The sequence below is a fragment of the Trachypithecus francoisi genome, unplaced genomic scaffold (assembly GCF_009764315.1).
Source record: "Trachypithecus francoisi isolate TF-2019V2 unplaced genomic scaffold, Tfra_2.0 Lachesis_group15, whole genome shotgun sequence".
Taxonomy (NCBI): Eukaryota; Metazoa; Chordata; class Mammalia; order Primates; family Cercopithecidae; genus Trachypithecus; species Trachypithecus francoisi.
Window position 1 is genome coordinate 45,352,611 of NW_022681460.1, and position 27,817 is coordinate 45,380,427.

Genomic DNA, 27,817 nt, shown 5'->3' on the forward strand with positions numbered 1-27,817 from the left:
GGAGGAGCAGCTTTGGAGGGTACAGAGATGGAGAACTAGTTTGGGAATACTGTTTGTAGTATCTACTAACCATCAAAATAGAGATGTAGCATTATTTAGGCACTCTGAAGACCACCCTCACTTTAACACCAACTGAAAAGTTCAAGGGCCTCCAAGGCCACCTTCACTTCTGGCACCAGGTGCAATTTCAGGGGTCCCAAAGATTACTCTCAAGTTTGATAATTTGCTAGAATGAGTCACAGAGTGGACTGAAAGCTGTTATACTCATGGATACAATTTATAACAGCCAAACAATATAGGTTAAAATTGGCCAATGGATAGAGTGCATAGGGCAGAGTCCAGGAGAGGTCCGTGCCCAGACCTTTCATCTGTTCTTTCCCAGTGGATTTGTGGACAGTACTCACTTTTCCAGGCAATGACCTGTAACAATGTGCATGTAGTATTGCCAACCAGGGAAGCTCACTAGAACTTGAGTGTCCAAAGCGTTTATTAGGGTTTGATCATGGAGACATGACTGGTCACCCACTTGGCTGACCTGTAGTCTCCAGCCCCTCCAGAACTTGAACTGATGCCACATAGCTCAAAGTCCCTACAATGAATCACATTTTTAGACTAATCACATTGTTAGCCCAAGGTGCCCAAGTAAGCAAAAGCACTCTTGTCAGATAGGACATGCCAAGGGCTTAGAGAGTATCTCCCAGGAGCTAATGGCAAAGATCAGATCTCTTTTTAGGTAAAATTAATTCTTTATTACACAGATGTCAAATAGAAAAGTGAATTTAAGAGTCTAGAGTTCAAGAAAGTGTACTGGTAAGAGATATGCCAGTGTATAGACAGTGTATTAGTTAGAGTCCTAGCAGAAAGTAAAATTCACTTAGATGGTTTTAATGAAAACATTTTGATAAAGATACCCCTTACAGGACTCCAGGCAAGATTTTGAGATCAAATAGTGCCTGTTGAGGCACATATATACCAGCACACCCTGGGATCCAAGGGAAAAGCAGTTAACAGAACCAATGGAAAGAATTAACATGTGCCAAGCACAGTACTAAGTGATTTGTGTGCATTAGCTCATTTGGTTTTTCCTATATGGTAATAATTATTATGATCAAATGCTTATAAGGGAGAAAACTAAAGTTTAAAACATTAAAATACCTTTGTCTATTTGTTCAGGAGAGAGTTAATGAACTGGGATTCAGCCTGAATCTACCTGCCACAGGCTGCCATGGCACTTACATGATTCCAAAATTTGACATTGCTATGCCACATATAAGATCATCCCATGGGTTTCAGCCTCTCTCCATGACTTACCTGCAAAAGGGAGTCTACTTAGTAACTCTCCCACTTAGGCTTTCCTGGGAGGCTTCTGCTTTGCTAGATCAGTGTTGTGAGCATTTCTGGTATGAAAGTTTACAAATGAGAATGGAGTAGAAAAAAAAAAGAACCATAATGGCCGAATTCCTGTGGAAGGAAGTTAGGGCAGAGCTAAATTAAACTTCCAGGAAAACAGAAGCAAAGGAAGTATGTGTGTGTATGTTTCCAAGAGTGTACATACATACACACGTAAATGTATTAAGTGTCAAAGTATGTTTTCATGATTTGGGTGTGTTTGAGAAGAGAAAAAAATACAAGATTTTAGTTGCAACTGACTGTAGATTTGTACACTTTTAAAATGTTTTCATGGGATTGTAAAGGTCTGAATTCCTGTTGGGGATCTATTTATCTGAATGTATCATAGTTCAAAGTTATCATGTGTGTCCTGGCTTCAAAGAGAACATAGTGTCTAGAATATATCATCCATACTGTATTACTATTATGATTTTTGTTACAAAGTGTGGAAGGGTGTTGCCATTAATAAAACAATATAATGGATGTGATTTAATATCATTAAAAAATAAGCAAGAGATTTTAATATGGGGATAACCGTTATATAATACCACCATGCCTATCCCACCACCTGGGGTCAGATCCCATATTGAAACATGGCCCTAGACACAGAACTGGACTCAGAAACATTCTTGGCACAGGGTTTCATTTAGCTACAGATAATCTATTGACCCTGACATGCAAATTAAAACTCATTTGCCACTTGATTTATAATGTATCAAGCTAAAATGTTTTAACATGTTCTGGGTCTTCGATTTACTAGGTTGTATCATAATTTTAAAATAAAGAAAATTTCAAAGAAAGAAGGCAATATCTCTAAAAATTAGCATTCAGACTTGAATATGTCACAAGGAGACTAGCCTTCCAATTCTATTTTGCATAGCTTTCTTTTCCTCCTCTGAGAAGGTGAACAACTCTTTGAAGATTTCCTTTCATTTCTCTTTCTCTTCTCTCTTATTTCTCTAAGCCCCAATTATCTCTGTTTTCAGTGTTCTCTGTACTGAACAAATCCACATCACCACCCACCTCCAGAAGGAGAGAATGGCTGATAAAAATTTGGAGATTGGATTTTGTTTCAGTGCCAATCTACTACTCGTGTCAAACCATTTTAAATTTTCTCATTATAGTTAGCTCTCTTCTCTATTTTTACAGCATTACCATACATTACAAAATCCATAGCTGGTACATATGCACTATTTAGTTAGCCTTAAAACATTTCTATAGCCCACATACATTCTAATAAAATTAACTCTTTGAAATGCCATAGTTTGACTTCTCAATAAATTATTATCTTTTCTCAACTGAAAAAAAAAGATGATGATCAAACAAGGAATGTAGATGAATAATTTTTGTGTAGCTTATAATACAATGCATTTTGGATTGAGTCTGAGCTTGCACAAAGACTGACTGAAGTGATAAATAGGCCTGATGATTAAGCCAGATGGCAAATCACTAGTTTGTATAGCTGCCGAAACGAATACCTAGGTATGGGAGGAAAACTGGGAGTCCCTTCCTGTGGATAGGGTAGAAGAGGCCTGCCATAGAGGTGGTGTGATTAATCTCTAGAAGAGAGTGCCGGCTGCAGTGTGCATAAATGGCTATTCCTGGATTCTCCTTAAAAGTTAAATTGATGACAGTCTCTTAAAAGAGCAGCTCAGCCCTCTGTCCCTGCAAGATAAAGACAAACCTTGATTTCAGCTACTACTGAAATAAGTGAAAGTAGAAAAAGGTTAAAAATAACAGTACTGTACTCTTAGTGAAGGAATTAAAGGTAATAGAATGTTACTCATCTACCAAAGTATAGGGATAATTGCAATGTGGTGCCTTTTTTTGTTGTTAGAAGATTTTGTGGAGCCCATCTGTGCAGATTGTTTCTTTTTTACTATCATTACATCAATTAATTACATTAGGGAAAAAGGGGACACTTTAATTAAAAGGTTGTTTTAAGGAGTTATAATTCTACTCTGTCATTAAATGATTTAACAACTTAAGCACCAAATTTGTTAATAAAGAATAATTCTGAAAATGTTTGTTTGCAAATTATTTATATTAACCACATTTTCAGCAAAATTAATTTTACCTTTTTATTTCATCACATCAAAGTGTCCATTGATTTCTTCATTTTGACCAATGGACCGTAGGATAGGAAGACATATAAACCATCTCAATTATTTTAAGAGTCTTATTTTATCCTAAAAGAGAAAGAAAAACATCTCATTTTCCAAAGTATGCATATTTGCTTGTGTATGATATGTCTGATTAGGGTAATCTTTTCTGAAATTGGCATTTTTAGAACATGATGAGTTGCAAAGAGAAGATATGGCTGGTGAAAAGATGGATAGAGACCCACAGAAATACATATATAGCCAATAATGTAATTAAAAAACATTGCTACTACTTAAGTTCCATACTTCTTTGGATAAAAACCTTCATCCACATAAGTTACACTACAGGAATGCCTTCCTGTATTTCACATAAAATGGGTGGGTAAACATCTATTTTTTGCATGTCTTGAATGCATCTTTCTTTTTGTCAGCCATCTTCCATTCTTCCAGAGTGTGCTAAATAATAGAATTCAGAGACTTGTATCTAGATGTCGGGGAATAAAGATAGCAAAGGATTAAGAATGAAAATAAATATGGAAATATGAGAAATAATATGGGGCAGAACAAGGGAGGCTTAGAAGCAAAGAGAAGATTCTAAGCAACTCCTGGTGCAGGAGTTGATGGAAAGTGAAAATTTAAAAATAATGATTCTACATTCTGTGTTTAAACAGTTCTCTAGACTGTTTCTGTCTGATTGAAATAGTGAGCCATTTTTTTGAACATCGAATGTGAAAAGCATTATAGAAACTACTTTTGTATTAAAAAAAAAAAAAAAAAGCCGGATTCAAATTGTATCTCATACAGTTGAAGACTGAATAAATAATGTCTAGAATCGGTGTCTTATACATAGTGGATATACAAAAAATGTATGTAGAATGAGTGAATTAAGACAACATTTCACTCAAATTTTCAAGTAGGAGATGGCAAGTCCTACTAGTAGTGGGGTTTTTATATTTTTTTCACTCTTCAATATTATTCCCCAGGGAAGCTGGCAAACTGAAATCTGTTACATTAATGCCAGCAGAGATGTATAAGTGTGAAGAGAATAAGTAAACATTTATTGTACCTGATGGCTCAATGGACTATCCACATGAGTTTTTAAGAGACTTGAAAATACTTGGCAGTATTTATCCTTAGGATGAACTCTACAAAAACTATTTGTGGATATTATGTTCAGAAAATTTCTATTTTGGGGTCATTTGAGCTTTTTTGATTAAAAACTGGTGAGCTAATATGTAACTATATAACTCCTTTCCTTTGATATTGAGTTTATTTCTTAATTTTTAAAATTCTAATGTTAGGTATTCTATCTAAATCAGTATCAAAATATCCAAAAATAGAGATAGTGGCTAGTGCATTTTTAATACAATATTTTCCCATGTTAACCAATATAATGACAAATTGCCATTTATTGGGAGTCTAATATATGCCAGTTTATTTTTCAGTGTTTTACATGTTAAACCATAGATGATTTTATCTTCTTATAGAGAAAAATACATCAAAACTGAGAGTAATATAATGCCTTGCGCAAAGCCACATGGATTATAAACTTTTGAACTGAAATTCAAACCCAACACCCCAGCTATAATAGACAAAATCCCCCGAATTTACATTTGTCTCTCACAATATCTTGTGAGGTAAGTAGGGCAAAAGCAATTTTATATTCTTTGTTCATCTAGGATTGCTATTTGATTATTCTGCATCTATGGAAATAATTTTGTGAGAATGATAGAAATTTAAAGTAGGAATGATTTAGGGGTAATCTAAATTAGCAATTCCTAGACATTTTAGTTTTAGTATCACTTTACATCCTTAATAATTATTGAATATCTCTAAAAGCATTTGAAATATGTGCTATATTCCTTGATACCATATTAGCAATAAAAAATTGGAACATTAAATTATTAGTTGTTTAATAATAAAAATGGTAAACTACTCGTTCAGGTAAATATTACATTTTTATGATAAGTACCTAAATGTTCCAAAACAAAACAAAACAAAACAGTGAGAAGGGTAGCATTATTTTATATACTTATTAGTCTCTTTACTATTTAGTTTTATGGGAGGCAGCTGGATTTTTGTATCTGCTTCCTCATTCAGTCTGTTGTAACCTCACATATCCAGTCACTTCTGGAATATTCCACTGCACATGTATGAGAGAATGGAAGTTAAAAAAAAAAAAAAAGAAGAAGAAGGGCCAGACACAGTGGGTCATGACAGTGATCTCAGCACTTTGGGAGGCTAAGACGGGTGGATCATGAGGTCAGGAGTTTGAGACCAGCCTGGCCAACAGGGTGAAACCCCATCTCCACTAAAAGTACAAAAATTAGCCAGGTATGGTGGTGGGCCTCTGTAATCCCAGCAACTGGTGAGGCTGAGTCAGGACAATTGTTTGAACCCAGGAGGCGGAGGTTGTAGTGAGCCAAGACCCCGCCATTGCACTCCAGCCTGGGTGAGAGTCTGAGAATATGTCTCAAAAGCAAACAAACAAAAAACCAGCTACTTAGTATTATTTTTAAAAAATAGCTGGACTTTAGGGACCCTTCTGAAGGGTACAGGTGTCTGTGGAGCCACTTGGAGAGCTACTGATTTAGATAAAAGTTTCATTTAGAATATATGGAAATTAAGGTGTCTCATGGATCTGCTGCTGACGATTGATTAGAAAGGGGCTGATACTTTCCTACAAGGGTATTAGATACGGCTAGGGTGGATGCTAAAACTATATTATGGAAACATATGAGGATGATTTTGAGCAGAGGTTGTATGTTACCTCCCTCCCACTGATGGCACAACAACTAATCCCCACAACCCTACTGAAACTACCCTTGCCTGGAACAGTAATGATCTTGTTAAATTCAATAAACATTTTTTTAAAAGTGCTTACTGAGATTTGTTTGTTAGCAGCCCTTGACGTGGTTGATCACTCCCTTCATTTTGACTCAATTGTATGATCCTCCCATGATCTCACACTCAGTGAAAGCACCCTCTCTCTCCAGATGCCCAACCAGAAGTCAGAAACTTCTCATACTCTGATCTCTTCATCACCAAGTTCTCTCAATCATCTTTTCTTATAAATATCTTGGTGTTCCATCCACTTTTATTTTCTGTCTGATATTTTGCCCCAAATATGCATCTTACCTCTCTTGCATTATCACTACTATCTTCTGACTATTTCATCTTATTCCTTATTTTTATATGTTTTCTTTTTCCAGATTTTATTTTAGTTTCCAGGTGTGCATGTGTAGGTTTGTTACATGGGTAAATTTTGTGTTGTGGGGATTTGGTGTACACATAATTTTGTCACCCAAGTAATCAGCATAATACCAATAGACAGTTTTTCAGTCATTATTTCACTTAGAATAATGAACCCCAGCTCTATGTTGTTGCAAAGGCCATGGTCTCATTTTTATGGCTATGTAGCATTCCATGTTTATATGTACCACATTTTCTTTATCCATTCCACCACTGATGAGTATCTAGGTTGATTTCACATCTTTGCTATCATGAATAGTGCTGCGATGAACATACACATGAATTTTTTTAATGGTAGAATGATTTCTATTCCTTTGAATATATACCCATTAATGGGATGGCTGAGTTGAATGGTATTTTAAGTTCTTTGAGAAATCTCCAGACTGCTTTCCAGAACGGCTGAACTAATTTACATTCCCATCTTTTCTCCACAACCTCACCAGCATGTTACTTTTTGACTTTTTAATAATAGTCATTCTGAATGGAATGGAAAATATTTGCACACTATGCATCTGACGAAGTTCTCATTTCCAGAGTCTACAAGGAACTCAACTCCACAAGCAAAAAATAAACAACCCCATTTAAAAATGGGCAAAAGACATGAAAAGACACTTCTCAAAAGAAGACATATATGTGGCCAACAAGCGTATGAACCAATGCTCAATATCACTAATCATCGGGGAAATGCAAATCAAAACCACAATGAGATACCATCTCACACTAGCCAGAATGTCTTTTATTAAAAAGCCAACTATTTCTTTCCCTGGTTCTTCTCATCAGTCCTCCATAATCTGAGCAGTTCTTTTGGATTACAGATTCCAAGTGGGCACTTTTCACAGCTCTTAGGTTAAAGCCCCAATTCTTTCAAGTATTTTACAAAAGCTTCTGAAGCAGCCCCATGCTCGCATCTACAGCTGGGCTTGTCATTGATTCTTCTTTGCTTCATAAGATTCTCTGCCCTGCTCCCTCATTCCATGACAGTATATCAAAACTGTTTATTCATCTATGCATTCCTTCTACTCTTTCTCTTTTTATTCATATATTAACTTAGGTGTCACCTCCTTTGGAATAATTTCCCCTGAGTCCTCCCACTCTGAGTTAGATTATCTTGCTATATGATTCCTTGATGATGTGTCCTTTCCAACCAAAATATTATTTGCCACTCTTCATTTGTAATTACTTGCTTAATATCATTTTCCCCTGGATACTTTTAGTATTGTGTGCACAAAAACTTCATCTGATTTTATCTTTCTACAGTGGAAAAATAAACAACCCCATTAAAAAATGGGCAAAGAACATGAAAGACACTTCTCGAAATTGTTCTACCCAGTGTTGAGAACAATGTTGGACCTATAGTAAGAAGATTATAAGTCATACACATTTGTTAGACACAGGATTAAATGAATATTGTTTTTTTTTTCTCTTTCCTGCAGTTAGTTGTATTTATGGTTTTCTGACTCACCTTTATGAAGTTGAGAATCGTGCTTTGAATTAATTATTTTATTGTCCTGTTAGTATAATATAGTTACTATCCTGTATGACTGCTATGCCAAAGTGGTTCAAAGACTGGCTCTCGCATGACATTTACCTAAAACCAGGTGAAACCAGGCCTATATTTGAAAATTGGCCTCATTCTTTGGTGAACAAGAAGGTCATCCAGGAAGATTGGTTAAAATATGCATGCCTGAGTTCTATCCACTGAAGATTCTGAATTGGTTGTTGAGATTGTAAGCAGCTCCACAGATCACTGACATACCTTCCAAAGTTTAGGAACTACTACCTTACTGCAAGAATACTCTGGTTTAGCCGGGCGCGGTGGCTCAAGCCTGTAATCTCAGCACTTTGGGAGGCCGAGACGGGCGGATCACGAGGTCAGGAGATCGAGACCATCCTGGCTAACAGGGTGAAACCCCGTCTCTACTAAAAATACAAAAAACTAGCCGGGCGAGGTGGCAGGCGCCTGTAGTCCCAGCTACTCCGGAGGCTGAGGCAGGAGAATGGCGTAAAATCCGGGAGGCGGAGCTTGCAGTGAGCTGAGATCCGGCCACTGCACTCCAGCCCGGGCGAAAGAGCAAGACTTCGTCTCAAAAAAAAAAAAAAAAAAAAAAAGAATACTCTGGTTTATTTACAAACAGTAAAGAGTTACCTTGTAAAATGTACTCTAATTTAGTAGCAGAACACTCCCTTGTGCAAAGAAATGTATAGTTTTCTGTACATATGTGTTTGGAAGGATGTCATAGCCCAACATTAAACTCTAGCAGGTGTTACAAGTTCAAGTATCTATTTTTGTTTCTGTATAGCTCAATGTTAACACCGGTACTCATTAAACACATCTTAATTCTCTAGAACTTATTGTAGTATGTTTAATGAATACATTTAATATCAATTTTTATGTAGTATTTATTTAAATAACATTAGTAAATACTTAAATTTGCAAAACAAAATGTGATAATACTATTTTACCATGCAATTTTTGCAGCTGTTACGTGTAGAAGCTGTTACGTGTAGAATTTGACATGGTAAAATTCTAAAATAACTTACAGTGAAGCAATTTTATGGGGCCATGTGATTTTAAAACAAAATATACCAAGTATATTTGTGAATTCACACTTTTATTGTTAATTAATACACAATAATTTTGCATATTTATGGAGTATAATGTAATTTTTGAAACATGTATATATGTGCTGATGAAATTAGAGTAATTAGCATATCCATTATGTTGAACATTTATCATTTATTTGTGATGAGAACAAAATCTTCTCTTCTAGCTATTTTGAGGTAAATAAAACCTTATTGTTAACTGTAATAATCCTTCTAAGCAATAGGACACCAGCATTTATTCTTCCTTTCTAATTGTAACTTTGTATCCACTGACCATCCCCTCTCCATTCTTCTCTTCCCTCTACCCTCCTGCTTATTTTTATTTATATTTATTCTTGTTTTCAAAAAAGTAGCGTGTATGTATACATGCATACAGACAACATGTGTGCCCATGCACACACATACACACACTCAAGAAAAAGAGAGAGAGGAGAAAGAGACAGTTTCTGATTATTTATAAATATTTTGCTTTATCGTTGTTTGTCATACTGTATTGATGAAGGTAGTGTTTCGGAGAAAATAGAAATAGAGAGATAATAACATAGAGATGAGATTTTTAAGAGATAAGAAGAGAGTAGAAGGAGAAAAGAAAATTGCTTCATTTGATCCAAGCTGCAGTTGAATTGGATGATCTTTTTTCCTTTTCATACTCTTTTATATAGTGGATCTTTTGTGTCAGTTCTTTAATGTGTTTCATTACTTGAAGATTGTGTAAAGGAATACATTCAATAATTTGTCTCTTATTTTAAAATGCATGACAGTTATATGACTTATTAGAAATTTATCCATTAATGTGATATATTTTTAACTTAATTATCAGGTACTTCTCTAGGAGAATGCTTACTTTATAAATGTGTGCAGGTATATTTACTTTTTAATTTAATGCTATTAACTAGAAAACAATACAAAAATTGTTAGCTTTATTTTTTAAAAATAATTGTGGTTCAGTGTATTTAAAATCTATTTTATTAAGGAAAGTTATTTCACTGTTACATATACAACAATTTGTATTTTCAGATTATTCACCAGAGCATTACTTGTTACTGACGATGAAAATGAAGTAACCAAAGTTTCTAGTAATAGAGAATAGTTACATAAATTAGGTGCGTGATAAAACACAGTGTTCATTAAAGGCAAACTAGAATAATAATCACTGACTTACAAGGCCCTATAAGGCATTATCACAAAACAATTATTAATGTAAAATACAATACAAACAAAGCTTTATGTGTACATGTGTAAATACACAGAAAGTGTTATGGAAAAACAGTATTTCAAGACATTAATAGTGACAACGTGCAGGGGAGTAAAACTGGGGTATAAAAGGAGACTATTTCACTCTGTATTTTTATACATTTAAGTTATTTATATTAACTTTTAGTCATGTGTTTCTTTCATGCCTTAAAGAATTTGAGAAATGTTTAACAAAAATAACAGAGGATATGGGGTTCTTTTGAAATAGGAATTTCAACAGCTGCATCATTGAATACACTTATACATGGTCAAGAAAATTATGCATTCTTGGCCGTATCAAGCTATCTCATGTCATTTATAATATAAAAACCTACTATATAACCACAAAAATTAAAATTAAACAAATAAGAAGAAAATTATGCATTCTAATGAGTGTTTTCTGATTCTTTGTCCTACTCTATTTTTTATCTCTAATATTCTTTTTTTTTTTGTTTCATTTTAATTGAAGGTCTCATTCGTTTGCAAGAGCTCATCAAAGCTCCATCAAGGTACAATCTTCGACTCAAAATTCGTCAGCTACCTGCTGATACAAAGGATGCAAAACCCTTACTAAAAGAAATGAAAAGAGGCAAGGAGTTTCACGTAATCTTTGATTGTAGCCATGAAATGGCAGCAGGCATTTTAAAACAGGTAACCTTTAAATTACTTCAATTCTTGCTTTCTTCATAAACTTGCACTTACAATATGATCTTCTTTGAAATCAAAATGTTATTGTTATACAATCAATTATATAACAACCTTGATGTAATTTTGCGATAGAAAGTCTGACAATTGCTTTTAATTAATTGTCTTAAAAGAAAAGTAATGTAAACAGTGATGATCTTCAAAACAGGCTGTTTGAAGTTTGAAAGTTATTTTCAAATGACTACAATGCTGTTGGTTAATGAGATAGTTGATTAACGAGATAGTTATTTCTTTTTGTTTTGAAATGAGGGAAGGAACTAAGAGTCAACCATTGAGCAGCTCTCTCATTACAATCAACCAGTAGGAAAAAGATGTAATAGATTTACCATTTACCTGGTATCTACTGTAAGAGACTTTACATATTTGATCTTATTTCATCATCACTATAAAAAAAAAAAAGTTGGGACTGTCTCTACTTTACAAACTGAGTCCCAAAATGAATAAGTAACTTGACCAATGTCAAGTAGCACGAATATAGCAGAGGGATTGATATCCAACCTAATGATGTTAACACGTATTCATTCCAGAATAAAGCATTGCCTGACAAAAACCAACCAACCAACCAAACAAACAAAATCTTCTAAATCAATCAAACAAAACAATTTGTAGCTGTGAAATCTTTTAGTATTATGTCAGCATTATTCAGACCTAACAGCAAACTGGAAAACAGAAATCATTATCAGTCCATATCTTACAGATGAAGGAACTGAAGTTGGGAGTTAAATGGCCAGAACAAGACCATACACTTACTATGTAGTAGAGCTTGGATTTGAACACAAATTTTTGGATTTTGTTTCTTAAACTCTTTTATGCACACTGAGCTGACACCTTGGTAGCTTGGAACTAGTCAGCTAGAAATCTCTCATGTGGAGGATAAAATATTTGTACTGGAAAGTTATGCAGATTCAGATGTCAAATTATATCCCATTAAATATAACTGCCAATAGTAAATGCCTGTTGTAACATGGTTAATTTATTAAGCAGATGTTTATCCCATATTCCAATATAAATGCTGATTTTCACAGTAAAATGTTTAATTCGATTTGAAAAATTGCTATAGTTTTATCTTTAGATAATAAAACATATGAGGGTTTTGGGGTTTTATTGGAAATGAATAAAACAATGCACTAAACCACTGAACTCTAGAGTCAAGATTTATTTTCACATAATTCCCAAACAATTCTTGATCATGGTTAGAATACACAGGCTTGGAAAGGAGACCTTTCCTTTACTCCTGGAGTGAGTGGCATTGAGCTATTTCAGTGACAGAGCTTTGGCATGCTTTCTTCAGACTTCTAGTAAGTGTGTAAATGATCTGTTGTCTTATCTCTAAAGGACTAACTCTGACTATTTTGCTATCTGGAAGGTGAGAAGCCTGTCACCTTTAAAAATCGAATTTGCTTTCTGCCTTCTATTAGATATATTTATTATTTTAAACTTGTTTTCTTTGCAAACATGCTTTGCTTGCAAAATGAAAATAGAAATAATAGAATATTTAAATACATATAACAGAAAAACGTAATTTTAGCAATGTCAGTAGATGAAAAATTAGAATATAGGTAAAATGAGAATATGAAAGTTAAGATGAAACCAGAGTGACATTATTATACAGAATGCATCCTCTGAGGTCCTGCACTGGAAGATCACAACTATGGTGGTATTATTTTTAACTTTGTCTCACATTTGAATTTTCCAGTTATTCTGGTAACCAAGAAGAAAGCAAATAGCTTCTAGGAAATTCAGTAGTGCATTTAATAGGGTCCTATTTTGTGACTTGGGAAATTTTTCTGAGATTCCTGAACATTCAGTGATGTTGGAACTCCTAAGACATGGTATAGGAGTTGAAGAGCAAAAATAGATGAGCTTTCAGCTAGTCTGGCTTCATCCAAGAATGAATATTAGGACTATCCAGGAAAAGAAACGGCCATAATCAGTTTATTCTTGTGTGTTTGTTTGTGTAATTTATTTAACTTTTTAATTTAAACTGATTCAGCTTTTAATAATTATTGAACAACAGAGAATTTAAAGTTTTCCTGCTAGAAAGCTTTAAAAGTGAGTGGAGCTTGGGGTTGACCAGATTTCCTCTGAGTCAAGTTGAGTACACTAATTGGCATGCATACCTCCATAGCAGATGATTCTACCTCCATCCAGATTTATCAAAGAAAATACCCTAGGGCAGAGCCAAGATGCTCTGAAGTAAAACCTCACAAGGACATTCTATCACAGGGAAAAAATAGTAATCAGGAGCTTCAAAGTTTAGATCAGAGAATGTGAAATAAAAACTTTTAGCCTGGAAAAAAATGTAAAAGAAAATGCTAATAAAATCCTATAGCAGCAAGAAGTAAAATAAAATAAAAATTGAAGAAATGCGTATAGGCTGCCCTCCTATTGTTGACCTTGAGCAATATAATTTCTGGATCTTATCGAAAAACTGGTTGCAAATTATCTGCCTAGACAACTGCATGTGTTAATTTGTCATGTAGCGTTGTTAACACTATACCATCTTAATGTTGGGATTTCTAATAATATTTTGATTTTAATTTAATCTGTAGTATTTCTTTTAAGAGAGATGATATCACAACCACTTTTATGTTGAGGCAATTGTTATATTATTTGTGCATAAAAAGATACTGATTTTATTCTCTCTAATGTGTTTGAAGTGTGCATACAATTCATTTAAAAGTAGTAGTAAGACATGCTATAATTAAAAGCAGGTCCAGAGCAAGTTATTTAAAAAAAATCCTACTGGAAATTATTAACTAATCTTTTAAGAGAGTATTCATGTTGTTCATTTTTTTTTTTTTTGAGTAAGGTTACAATATAGGTACTTAATCAAAAATAACTAATATTTCTACCTCCAACTTTTGTTTTTTTTGTTTTTTGTTTTTTCTTTATTGATGGAGTCTGACTCTGTCACCCAGACTAGAGTGCAGTGATGAGATCTTGGCTCACTACAATCTCCACCTTCTGGGTTCAAGCAGTTCTCTGCCTCAACCTCCTGAGTAGCTGGAATTACAGAAAGCTGCCTCCACACCCGGCTGATTTTTTGTAATTTTAGTAGAGACGGGCTTTCACCATCTTGGCCAGACTGGTCTTGAACTCTTGACCTTGTGATCCACCTGCATTGGCCTCCCAAAGTGCTGGGCTTACAGGCATGAGCCACCGTGCCCAGCCTTCCAGTGTTTTCTACATCATATATCACAGCACATAACTGATCCTTGTTTTCAAAATCAAAAGCTGAGAGAAGGTCAATGAAAGCCAGAAACAGACTTCAATTACCTTTATAGATTTCTTCTCAAGGTGATGAAGAAAAAACCTGTAGCCACTGGAAATATATATGTCAGAACAAATCATCTTCTTCCCCACCATCTCCTCAACTCCTTCCCCTATACCAAAGCAGAATTTGATGCACTTGGCTGAGACGTCCATGTTTTCAAATTTTCAAGGAAGGAATAGGCAAAAATTTTAGAATGCATGGAGTCAAAAATTGTTCTACATCTATGGGAATATGAAATATACCACTTTAGAAAATGCCATAGATTCCAAACTCCACATTAGAGACCTGGAGTCCAAGTTTACTCACCTTCTCACTTTGTTGGACAGTTTATTCATTCTTTTCATGTCCCAGTTTCCTTACCTGTAAAATGAACATAATAGTAGGACTGACTTCTAGAGGTTTTCTGAGGCTTAAATATGTAATGTGCTTAGAATAGTATCTGACACATTTTAAGCATTATATAAGTATTATTTTTAGTTGTACATCTGAATCATTATTTCTTTCATTTACTTTTATCTCTAGTTCTGTACCTATGGATTAAAAAAAAAAATGCCAAGCATAATATTGAGCTGTCATTGAATGTTATTGGAGATAGGGAGCCATCTGAACATATGCATCAGGAGCAATGAATGCCTTCTACAAATATGATCTTGTAGATTTGTGTTTAATAAGAGAAATTCTGTCTTATTTTGCTTGAGATGAAAACTTAATCCAAACATTATTGGTTTATATAATTATTACTCATTCAAGAAATATTATTTGGTAATTTGATACCTATATTTCCTGTGCTCCATTCTTTGATGCCACCTTTCATTAACCAATGTTTCTCCCTTTTTAAACATATTTTATACATTCCACATTTTTCACAAATATTTGTTTGTTCTTAAAGAACTCATGTTGCAGAACTACAAATTCTATCCTACCTAACTGGTTAATGCCAACTTACGAGCATGATGCTTTTCTTATTTTTATTTTTAATTGTTGTGGGTACATAGTAGGTGTACATATTTATGAGGTATGTGGGACATTTTGATACAGACATACAATGTGTAATAATTACATCAGGGTAAATGGGACATCCATCATCTCAAGTATTTATCACTGTTTTTTGTTTGTTTGTTTGTTTTGAAATGTAGTGTTGCTCTGTCACTGCAGCCTGGACTTTGGGAGCTCATGTGACCCTCCCAACCTCAGCCTCTTGAGTAGCTGGGACTAAAGGTGTGTGCCACCATGCCTGGCTGTTTTTTTTCTCTCTCTCTCTTTTTTTTTTTTTTTCTTGTAGAGATGGAGTCTTGTTATGTTACTGAGGCTGGTCTTGGGCTCAACCAGTCCTCCTGCCTTGGTTTCCCGAAGTCCAGGGATTACAGGTGTCAGACACGGCACCCAGCCAGCATTTATCCTTTATGTTACAAACAATCCATTTATACTCTTTTAGCTATTTTAAAATATACAGTTAAATTATTATTGACTATAGTCAATCTGTTGTGCTATCAAATACTAGATCTTATTCCTTCTTTTTTTTTTTTTTTAGCCTATTAATTTCTATACCCAGAATGTAGCTGAGGCAGCTACTTTGTAAATGAGTTTTTGTAGTTAGTGGCTTATGGAAGGCTATTAGATGTACCTGAGAATAATTGTTTCCTACTAAGAACTCTTCATTCAACTAAAAATGCATTGTTTTTTAATTATCCTTGCCAACTGCTGTTCATTGATAAGCAGTTATTTCAAAAGCGTTCTCTTATTTTCAGAGAGAAAATGACATGGACACTTGTTATAACTGAAAGTTCTAACCCAAAAGTCCTTGTTTTTAAGATTGACAGTCTAAAATTGATGAGGACTGTAGAAGAGTGAAATAAAACACAGTAATTTGTGACTAGTTTATTAATAACAACCAAAACATTTCTTTAATTATATGTACTTTTTAAATAAGCGTGGTAATTTACATTTCCTTCATTAATGCTATGGAAATGTCTCTAAAGAGCTAAAATAAATGGCTGTTGGCATTGTGTTTTGCAGCACTTTTTTCCTAATTCAGTAATATTGTTCATTAAAATAAAATAAGTTCCTCATTAGGGTTTTTGTAGTGAAGACATTACAAATGTAACAAATTAAGATGTGCTAATTTCAGGTTTTGTGTCAAATTTAATGCCTTCTTTAATGTGTTAAGCCATAGCTTTACAATTGCAAACATTCAACTAATAGCTTTTCTATCTAGAGGATTGCTTCAGAAATTCCTTCAGTAACCACTAATCTTTAACTACTGGGAAAATATTTAGTTTAACCTAATTGTATGTAATATGAATATTGTGGGTTGATTCTTTATCACATCCTACTATATTTTGTTCTCACTTGAATTATTGACATATTGTCTTTCCTATAATATTTTTCAGTAATTTTTTATATTTTTTCAGTAATTTTTTTTTTTCCCTTAGGCATTAGCTATGGGAATGATGACAGAATACTATCATTACATCTTTACCACTCTGGTAAGTACTTTATAAAAACAAAATGTTCTGAATTTTATTATTATGACTTTTTCAGATGAAAAATAGGTTTTTTAGTAAGAAGTATTATGACTTAGTCCTTTGTAGTTACATTTTAATTTGATAAGACCCCACCAAAATTATCATCAGAGAGGATAGCTCTTAATAGAAGTTGATGATTTTAAAATAATATCATTTCAGATATCAATTCAAAATATTGCATGTCTTATTTTCATGTTGCTTTAGAGAACTTTCAGAACATAATGGATCTTGAAATTAGTTTCCTGAGAAATCAGTGCTTTAGAAAAGCACAAATTCAGCCAGGTGCAGTGGCTCACACCTATAATCCCAGCACTTTGGTAGGCCGAGGCAGGAGGTTCACCTGAGGTCAGGTGTTTGAGACCAGCCTGACCAATGTGGTGAAACCCCATCTCTACTAAAAATACAAAAATTAGCCAGGCTTGGTGATGGATGCCTGTAGTCACAGCTACTCGGGAGGCTAAGACAGGAGAATTGATTGACCTGGGAGGCGGAGGTTGCAGTGAGCCAGAGTTATACCACTGCACTCTAGCCTGGGCGACAGAGCTAGACTCCATCTAAAAAAAAAAAAAAGAAAAAAGAAAAGCGCAAATTCTTATGTTATCTCAGCTCTATTCACTTTTTGAAAATCAGATGTACTGAAGCTGTCCTTTCAGTAGATTAAATTTTCTATTCTGCTTTGCCTATGTTTAGTTAGACTTCCTTAAAAGTCAGTATGCTTTAATTTGCCATCAGCAAATTGAAAGTTACCTTTATATTTTGTTTTCACATACCCACCACACAATTTCCTCTTATTTTGTTTGAAAATCTGACTTTAGCCTATATCAAACTTACTGTTAGCTCCATTCCTTTATCAATACATTATCCTGACCTTTCTTTCTCTGTAAAACAGCTGTCTCTTTACTAATTCTTTCTTCCGCATGTCCCAAATATAAGAGTATCTCCAAGTTTGAACTTCATCCAATCTTATTTTCTCTTCAATTATTTTCTTCAGAACGGTTTGTATTTAGAGCCTCAGTTATCATCTTTGTTTGAATGAGGTCTAAATGTTCTATGTAATATTCATGAATTACTGTATACTGTAAAACAATTTTAATTGTTGTGCCATTAGATAATTTCAAAATATTTAAACTTCAGTGTCCTCTGAATTGACCCCTCTTCTGATTATCTTAAAAATTTCCACTTTTATTGACTCCTGTGTCACTAACAATATTTTACTGATTTTTCCTTTGTACTGTCTCTAGCATCTATCTTCTCCATTCCCATAATAACCAGTCTAACCAATGTTTTCTCCATTAACTTGAAATTCTTCCAGTTAGTCTCCTTGCTTCTAGGAGTCTTGAAGCTGCCAGATCAGATTATTAAAATTTAATTGATTGCAACAGCTTCCTGTGATGACAACTCTTACTTCCAAAGGAGATTATTCATGCAGTAGGATGTATTTTACTTTTAAATAGCAAAGCTGGCTCTGGCATGTCTCTGTCTTACTTCCTAGCAGACAACTTTTTGCAGCTTGTAAGAAACTTAGTGTTGGGGGTGGAGAGGGAGTGAGAGCATTCCCTCATCAGCAAATGATATTTCAGTGCTGTTACAACTCAGCCTCAGCATAAGCATAAGATTTTGGGGAAATCAAAAGTACCTCTCAATAAGGAGAATAAACGAAACAACTAGTTTAGGATACATAGAATCATAGGCCTACATTTGAAGGCCTTTTATACTGTGATCCTAATCAAACTTTCCCATTTCCTTTTGCTACTATTCTCCTTTAGGAATTCTCATTTATAGCTAAACTGATATTCTGATGAACTGAACTGAATAGGTTTTATGTCTTCTAATTTTTGTGTCTCCACTCACACTTTGAATTCTCTTTTTGCCAATCAATAGCCCAGTCTTTCTTTAATGGCAACTGTAGGGTAGAAAAGATTTCTTTTCCTTACACATCCTGAGGTTCAGGGCTGAGATCTCTAAACAAAAGACAGGTTAACAAGAGAAACACATAAACATTTATTTAATATAAATTTTATGTGACACAAAAGCCATCAGAAATGAAGACTCAAAGAAATTGGAAAATCTAGCTTTTTTTTTCTTTTTTTTTTTTTTTGCTTTGGTTTAATAAAGAGTAGTCAGCTATGTAGGAAAATTATTGGACAAAGGGAGGCTATGATCTAATGGCAATAAATCCAGAAAACTTAGCAAGGCCAATTTATTCAGATTCTTCATGACCTACAGGTATAGAGTTGGATCCCTCTGGAATGAGAGTCTTATGACCTCCTTTCTGTGGAGGTAGATCAGAGAATTCTTTTATGGTTCACTTCAGGGGAGAAAGGTGGGATAAGATCACAGAGTGACCTTCCTGCTTCTGTGTCTTCTCAATTTCCTATAGCCAAGTACCATATTTGGAGGTAGCATGTTCTGAGCCTCATCACAGCTAAGATCCCATCTGCTCTGTGAAGTTTTTCTTGACCATAAAAATTGAAAATGACCTGTGTTGCTTCTGACTTCTTTTACACTTAGGATTTCTACTCTTTTACCACTTAGCATATATTGCCATGCTTTATTTATTCACCTCTTGAATATATCCTATCTCTTTGGCTAGATTATAAACATTAAAAAATAAAAACCTAAAGATTTCTATGTTTTTCATAGCACAGACCACAGTTCAGGCCAATGCCAGCTGCTCTCCATTGAACTGTATTCCTGTTATCTAGCCTGTGTAGCTGTATGAGTCTGAGGCAAGCTGTTCACAGAACCAATGGCATTAATCTTGCCTTGATTCTCAATATTGTCCATAAGTTCTGAGGGTTAGCTATGCCAACTAGAAAGAGGGCAAAACTCCGCATGCTACATGTTGTCATGATGGCATCCATTCCCATGATAGCTTTGGCCTCATATCTCCTGGGAAAACTAAAGGGCAGAGCAAGAACATTCCCTATATACCGACTAGAAAGGGCAACAGACATAAAGTGTTTATTGGGAACTTATGGTGAAGTTCCTAGGTGTGAGACATGAAATGAAGGAACTGCACTGTTTCTGCAACCAAAAAGGCTAGCCTTCTTAACATTTTTTCCACATCTTTCCTATAGTTTTCATTAGTTAGAAGCCATATTTTGTGACTTGCTTTCTAAAAACAGCAATCAAACAAAGAAGCACTGACAAAACAAAATTTTTAAAACAGAAATAACCAGGCGAGGAAGCAGGGCATAGAAAAAATTAAAGTAAAATATTAATACATAAAATAAGGGCAAACTATCCTAAACACAGAAAAGAAAGCTATTGCAAATCTTAGATATAAGTTATAGAAGAGCCCATTGTTTCACTGGTGGATTTAGAATAAAATATATACACAGATTTTTACATCCAGAGCATATATCTCTGCAATGCCAAAGCATCAGGACAGTCTATTTGAATCTTGGTGATTTCTGATGTGTAACGTCACTTGACACGATGCTGTTAAGTGACCTAAGGGAACCAAAAATAAGTGACTATTTCAATAATACATGCCTGTGAAGATACTCTGTCGATAATAACAACACAATAACATTTGTCTTTCAGGACCTCTTTGCTCTTGATGTTGAGCCCTACCGATACAGTGGTGTTAATATGACAGGGTTCAGAATATTAAATACAGAAAATACCCAAGTTTCCTCCATCATTGAAAAGTGGTCAATGGAACGATTGCAGGCACCTCCGAAACCCGATTCAGGTTTGCTGGATGGATTTATGACGGTATGAATACCCACTTAAAGATCAGTTTGTGTGTTTCTAAATAGTATTGCATACATATTAACTTCTGGGTCCAAACTTCAGTTTAATTGTTTGACATTAAAAGCACAATGTCAGAGCTACAATACAAATAATTTTATTAACAATTTTAAAAATCAATTTTGTATGAAAATCTTATGCTTCCATCCAAGTGTCTCAAAAGACGTTACAACTATCACCAGGGTACTACAACATAGGAATTTCTATAAAGTTAATTAGTTCCCTATATGGAAGAAATGAGAGACTGAAAAGAAGACATTAATCTGATAGTTATCCTTCTGATCTTACCTACCAATATATGAATACTCTTCAACATGATGATTTCTGATATCTGGTGTTATATAAATGACTTATGTCACACAAAACACACAAAATTCTCCCGTGAGCTTACTCACTCTTTAAGGCTGAAGACTAATCAATAATCACATTTGTCATTTTCAAGTCCCAGTTTAAACCTCTAGAAGATGCACTATTGCATAAACTATAAAAGAAGGGTATATTTTTATATAACTTCATTGTGTGTGCTAAACAACTTTAGCTGTTTATGCTATTGTTTATACCAGTGCTTACAATAAAAATCTAATGGCAAGGCATACATAATTTTAAGTTTTCTTATACCGTGTCCTCCAAAAGACAGGTAAAAATCAATGTTATTAGTTTGTTTAAGCCACTATGTAAAAATATTATTTTTAAATAAGTAATCAATATAAAAATTATGACTGAGACATTTGATATTCTTTTTTATACTAAGTCCTTGAAAGATGGTATGTATTTGATATCATGCATATTAATTCAGAGTAGTCACATTTCAGTCATATTTGCTCTGTAGTAGCCAAATGTGGCTAGTGGCTACTTTAACAGACCAGGTAGGTATGTATCATGTTATTTTTAAAAATTATAAATACCTCGTGATCCGCCCGTCTCGGCCTCCCAAAGTGCTGGGATTACAGGCTTGAGCCACTGCAACCCGGGAGGCGGAGCTTGCAGTGAGCTGAGATCCGGCCACTGCACTCCAGCCTGGGCAATAGAGCGAGACTCCGTCTCAAAAAAAAAAAAAAAAAATTATAAATACCTGATGTTTTCTTATTAAATCATTTTTCTACAGACCAAAGTATCACAATAATTAAGGAAATAGCTTAGCAGTGGGGTGATATTTACATTCCATAGGTAATTACCATCTGCTTTTAATGAATATTAGTCTAAATGGAGAATTTATAAACAAAAACATCCTCTATCCTTACATGTAGAAAAGCTTTTTCTATTATGATTATAATTTTTCCATTAATTACTTCAATGGGCTTCAAAGCATGTTTTTGATATTATCGGGATAAAAGGAAAATTTGATTTTTTTATCCTTAGAAGGTTTTGTAATACAAATTGAGAGCTTTCATAGAGACTGTGAAGAAGAAATGGTTAGTCTAAAGGTATCAACTTTCTGATGGAATAAAAAATACATTTGTTTTCTGTTTGTGAGAAAAATCACCTACTAGAATTTGAAAATATATCCATAAATTTTTTTAAAAGAAACAATATAGGGAAATTTTGCTTTATTGCATATAGAGATAGTTGACCAGTTCTAGTAGTTTAGTTTTAACTTATAATATATTTGAGAATTTTTATTGAGAGGAAAATACCTAAATAACTTAAAAAAGAAAATATTTTCCTTCAAAGTGGAGCCAGATTTAAAATAAAAAACAAACTAGAAAAAATTATAAATGTTATATTTTATTACCAGTTTAAAAATGGTGAATCAAACTTTTGAAACTTAAGACAATGTGATTTTTTAAATATTATAATGTATACTATCCTTTAAATTGTTGTTATGATCATGTGAAAATTTTTATATGCTTTTTCTATAATAGCTTTCTTTACATTTCTTTGATTTCAGGATGAATATCTTATTATTTATTTTCAATACCATTATTAAATGGTTTTAGGAAAAGTAAATCAGTAGATATTAGGACAATTTTACACTTTTATATATTGACTTCCACAGATAAATGAGTTCAAGGACTAGTGTGCCCCTTTATGTATCAGAATCATAAAAAATATTCAATTTTACTTTGGTACTGTCTGTATAGCTATGTGAGTCCCTCTGTGACTTTACATGTCATCTCCTGAAATGAAGAGATCCTGAAATGAACCCCTAATTTATGGTGACTTATGTAAACTATTGAAAGACAGATAAGTACAAGGAATGATGTATTAATTCCCAAGGTAGAAGATCTTGGAGAGAATTAACCCCTATGATATGGAAAGAGAGACAGGATATTAGGAGAATTACAGATTTGGGTTCTCTCTTTCTAGACATGAGTCTATTCTTCTTCTGTTTTTCCCTGTTGAACTGGCAGATGATTCCTTGGAAGGGGAGAAATGTTAAAATAAAAATGGACTGATGAAAAAACGTGTCTATTAAAAATCCTGGGCATTGTATATAAACCATGGTTTCTGAGTTATTTAGAGGAATTTTCCATGCAATACTCTTCCCTTTGGTATAGTTCTTAAATATAAAGTAGATAGGAAGTTTGTCATTAAAATAAAGTTTCTTTCAAAATAGATGCAAACTGATTTTGTTTTCACAATTTCCCTTTTGAAAAATTGATATATTGAAAATTTTTTTCATCATATAACATTATACCAAGATAAAAAATATATATACATAAAATATTTTCATTATATAACATTAATTCTTAATTGTAAAATAGCACATGATTATTAAAATAAAACCAATTGAGTTCTGTATTAAAATGTGGGCGTATTTATGTCTTACATAAGTATTCTTTTTCTTTTCCATTTAAAATTGTAAGCATTTTCACAAGTCATTAAATGTTTAGGAAAAGAAATTAATAGGCTGTTTCCACCGTGAATATAGTCAGTAAATTAAGAGGATTCTAGTTAGAAAAAAAAGAAAAAAGAATTATAGCCTGGCATTGTGGCATTGGCAACATTCCCTTCAGTCAATTCATGAGATCTCAGTGTTTATGTATCTCTTGTTCTTTTTTCCCCTATGGTTCCATAAAGAAATGAGATTATCAGCAAAGTCTCTAGTACTTGGAACAAGACCTGTTATTATCAGTATCATAATCATTTGCCATTGTGTAAGATCATAGTGCTCAGACTTTGACATCCTTTCTTCATGTTTGAGCTATAAAAGGAAACAGTAAATTGGATTCATAAGAGTTTTTCTAGTTGAGTTAGGATTTTAATTGGCCTTTGAGATAACTGTTTATCAGTTAAATTACTACTGAATACAAAACCACTTCTCTTGCCATTGTAGTTTCTTTCTCTACAGTCTGGGGTCATCATATTAAAGATATTAATGTTAGTAACTCAGTAGAATTTTTAGTTTCACTTGGTATAAACCCAACCAAGAAACCAACTCACATGGTACTTCCAAGCCTGATCTAGTTAAGGAGGAAGAAATAAAGCTCAACACTCTTCCTTTACACATGAGGGTTTCTTTGAACACATGATATCCCACTTTTCTCCATTCCCACACAATACCATCCAGTTAGTGCTCTGAACTTCCCAGACATAAACCTCTTATTATAAAGCTCTTTCCATACTATGCATTCTGTATTGTGTTCCCATCTTTTCATGCTCCTGGAGGTGTGCAGATACCTTTCAATGAGCGTTACTACTGTTCTTTACTACAAAATCAGATAACATCTTCCCCAGTCCTCTGACCTGACATTGTCTGCCTTTATATAGCACATTTACTATAGGATGAAAATTCACTTTTGAACCAGTGTCAATCAGAGCCTGATGATAGTGATACTTATTATTGATTTATTGAGTTTACAGCAATTTCAGGTCAAGACAATCAAATCAGATACAAACACCTAGGGGTACATTTTAAACAGTCTAACTATATCCCAGAAATACTTCCCAGTGGTTCCAATATACATATGCATATTAATACCAATGTACCTGTAATCCATTCAGTAGCTTAATAATTATTAATACTTTTTTCTTGTGCTGATAGATAATACCACATATTTCCCTGACAGTATAAATGTATTACACAAATCAATAATAACCATATTTGTTGACTATATCATTTGGATTTCTATAGGGATATTACTGTTTTAGAAGTTTAACCGTGGACACCAACTGCTATCTCCATTTCCTTTCACCTCAAAAATCATTAAGCACTGTCAATTTTACCGTATCAATATTTTTCTTAACTACATTCATCTTTTCAACCCAGAGCTTTATCTTAGTTATGATCTTTCCCCTGACTTTCGTGATAGCCCCCTCACTGAAGTCCTACTCTTAACATCTCTCTCCTACATTCACCTTCTTTCTAATACGATTTTTATCAGAGCTTTGCTCATGGCTTCTCATCATTTACTAGGTGTAATTTGAGCTCATTTACCAGCCTAAAAAGCCTTCTGTGATCTGACTCTTTCCAACTTGCCCAGCCTCATATTTGCTTACTCCCTGTTCCACCAAGCCACCCTCTCATCTCACCTTTGGTGTGTCGTTACTCATCATGTATCACCTGTTCCAGCAGAGGATACTTCCATTGTTTAAACCACCTTCCTTTTTTTGAATAATTGGCATATTCCTACTCATACTCTAATTTTCAGGTCTTCTTTTTGTATTGAGTCCTCCAGATACTTTATATGTGTGGTCCTTTATTTATGCACTTTATGTATAACTCCATGCTGAAAGTTAACTCTAATGCTTTAGTTTGTTTTTACATCACTTTTTCAATAGACTGTTAGCTCTTCTGAAGCAAAAATTAGATATTGTAATCTTTGAAGTCCCTATACCTAGTTTAATGTCTGGTATAAAACAGGTGTTCATAATGAGGGAGTGACTGCCTGATTGAATAAATGCATTTGTTAATTGATTATAATCATGTTACATCTATGTTCTAATCACTAGTTCCTTTCATTTCCCCAAATATATGTTGGAGAGCATTTTATTTACCCTCTTGTACTTTATTATCAAGATATGTAATCATTTAGAAGATGCAATTAGGCTAGTCTCAATGGCAAAAGCTTAGAAAAAAAAATTTTTTTTTTTTTTGAGACAGAGTCTCACTCTGCCATCCAGGTTGGAGTGCAGTGACACTATCTCTGCTCACTGCAACCTCTGCCTCCCCTGATTGCAGTGATTCTTGTGCCTCAGCCTCCGAGTAGCAGGGATTACAGGCGCACACCACCACACCTGGCTAATTTTTGTATTTTTGGTTAAGATGGGTTTTCACCATGTTGGCCAGGCTGGTCTCCAACTCCTGACCTCAAGTGATCTGCCCACCTTGGCTTCCCAAAGTGCTGGGATTACAGGTATGAGCCACTGCACTTGGCCATTAGAAATACTTTTGATTAAATAGTGAAAGTATAGTAAGTTAGAAGAATAGTTTCCATTATTTTTACAAAGGAAGAGATAATGTTTATGAGAGATGAGTCTTTACATATTTTAATTCTAAAGCCCTCCTAACAGTTATTTCTTTCTAACAACAGACCACAGACTCCAGACTTTACAATTTCCTTTTTTATTTGCATATCTTAAAATTAAAAAATGAGCATCTTGTATATACATCTTACAGCAGGAATTTAGCTCATCCACTAAGGTAACACAAGTGATCATTTGTTACTGTATAAAAATTTACTTTTATAGCTGGGTGTGGGGGGGCAGGCGTGTAGTCAACTATTTGCGAGGCTGAGGTGGGAGGATCACTTGAACCTGGGAAGTCAAGGCTGCAGTGAACAGTGTTCACCCAGCTAAACTCCAGCGTAAGACCCTGTCTCAAAAAGAAAACAAACAAACCAAAAAAAAAAAAAAAAAAAGAAAGGAAATAGAACCATAGAGAAATAACGTATGAACAGAACAGACAGGTTTTTTCATTTACTGCTAGAACTACAAGCCCACCTTTGCTGCTATTTGTTTGTCTTAATTAATTGTAGCTGTTTTTCTTTAATTCATTTGAAATGAATATAAATATAAGGTTTTGGCAAGTACTGGATCAAACCAACTCAACATTTTTTAAATTGGTGAAGCATTTTGAAAAAGTTGGCTTCATCTTATATTGCACTAAATCACCAAAATAAAAGAATAAAGAGTAGCAACATAATGAATTAATGAATTAACTACTTTTTAAAAAATCAATTTTAATACTGTGTGTATTGTATGCAGCACACAGGATTTGATAGTAGGCACTCAGGATTTGGTAATGAAGACAATAACTCTATTTCATCAAAGAACTAAGGGAATTGATAAAATCGGAATATAACAACTGTTTTTCTGACCACTTCACAATCTTTGTTAGTACAAAAGTTATGTTCAAAATGTGATGTTGATTGCTTCTTAATTTTGTATTTTTGGATCTTCTCTCCTGTCTTCCTGAAAATTCTTGTTAAAATGTATTGTTTTCTGTGATCATTTATGATAGAAAGGGACACACATATATTTACCAGGAATTGTACATAACTTCTTAGTATTTTGTCAAAAAAATGTGTAACATTTCAGAAAATTTATTAACATAAATGTTATAACTACTAGCCTTATTCTTGTTGTTACCACAGAAGAAACATTTTGGGCCCATAATATAATAAAATATGGCAGAAATATTTGTATACTTCAGAGTACGTAATGAAGTCATAAGTACAACATTTGTTGCATTTATATGTGCTTGATTTAATGGTAAAAGGACGTGGAGCATGGAGTATGAATAACAGAATGGCACTATATTTCTTTATTTTATGTGCCTATTAATCTTTTAAGATGCACTAAAGCTGCAAATTAAATCTAAATACAAATAATTGAGATGACCTAAAAGCCTCCATTGTTTTATTAACATAGAATATTTCATCTAATTGCCTTTTCTCATTGACAGATTAAATAAGCAACATTTAAGCACCTAAAGTTGATAGAGATGGAATTTCTATTTTAAGTAATTGTTTTTTACATGAAAAATGGCAGTTGCAGTAAAGCTTTATCTTAATGGTCATGTTATTTTT

The 27,817-nt window shown here is 33.9% G+C and overlaps 1 protein-coding gene across 4 annotated transcripts in view; it reads left to right on the forward strand.

The window, feature by feature from the left end:
• Positions 1–27,817, forward strand: part of GRIK2 (glutamate ionotropic receptor kainate type subunit 2) — a 716,255-nt gene that overhangs the window by 283,654 nt on the left and 404,784 nt on the right. For all 4 annotated transcript variants that reach the window (XM_033234701.1, XM_033234699.1, XM_033234702.1 and 1 more), the window contains 3 exons: positions 11,050–11,231; positions 16,995–17,048; positions 20,637–20,810. In XM_033234701.1, coding sequence (XP_033090592.1) covers positions 11,050–11,231; positions 16,995–17,048; positions 20,637–20,810 — 410 coding nt within the window. The remainder of the gene's footprint in view (positions 1–11,049; positions 11,232–16,994; positions 17,049–20,636; positions 20,811–27,817) is intronic.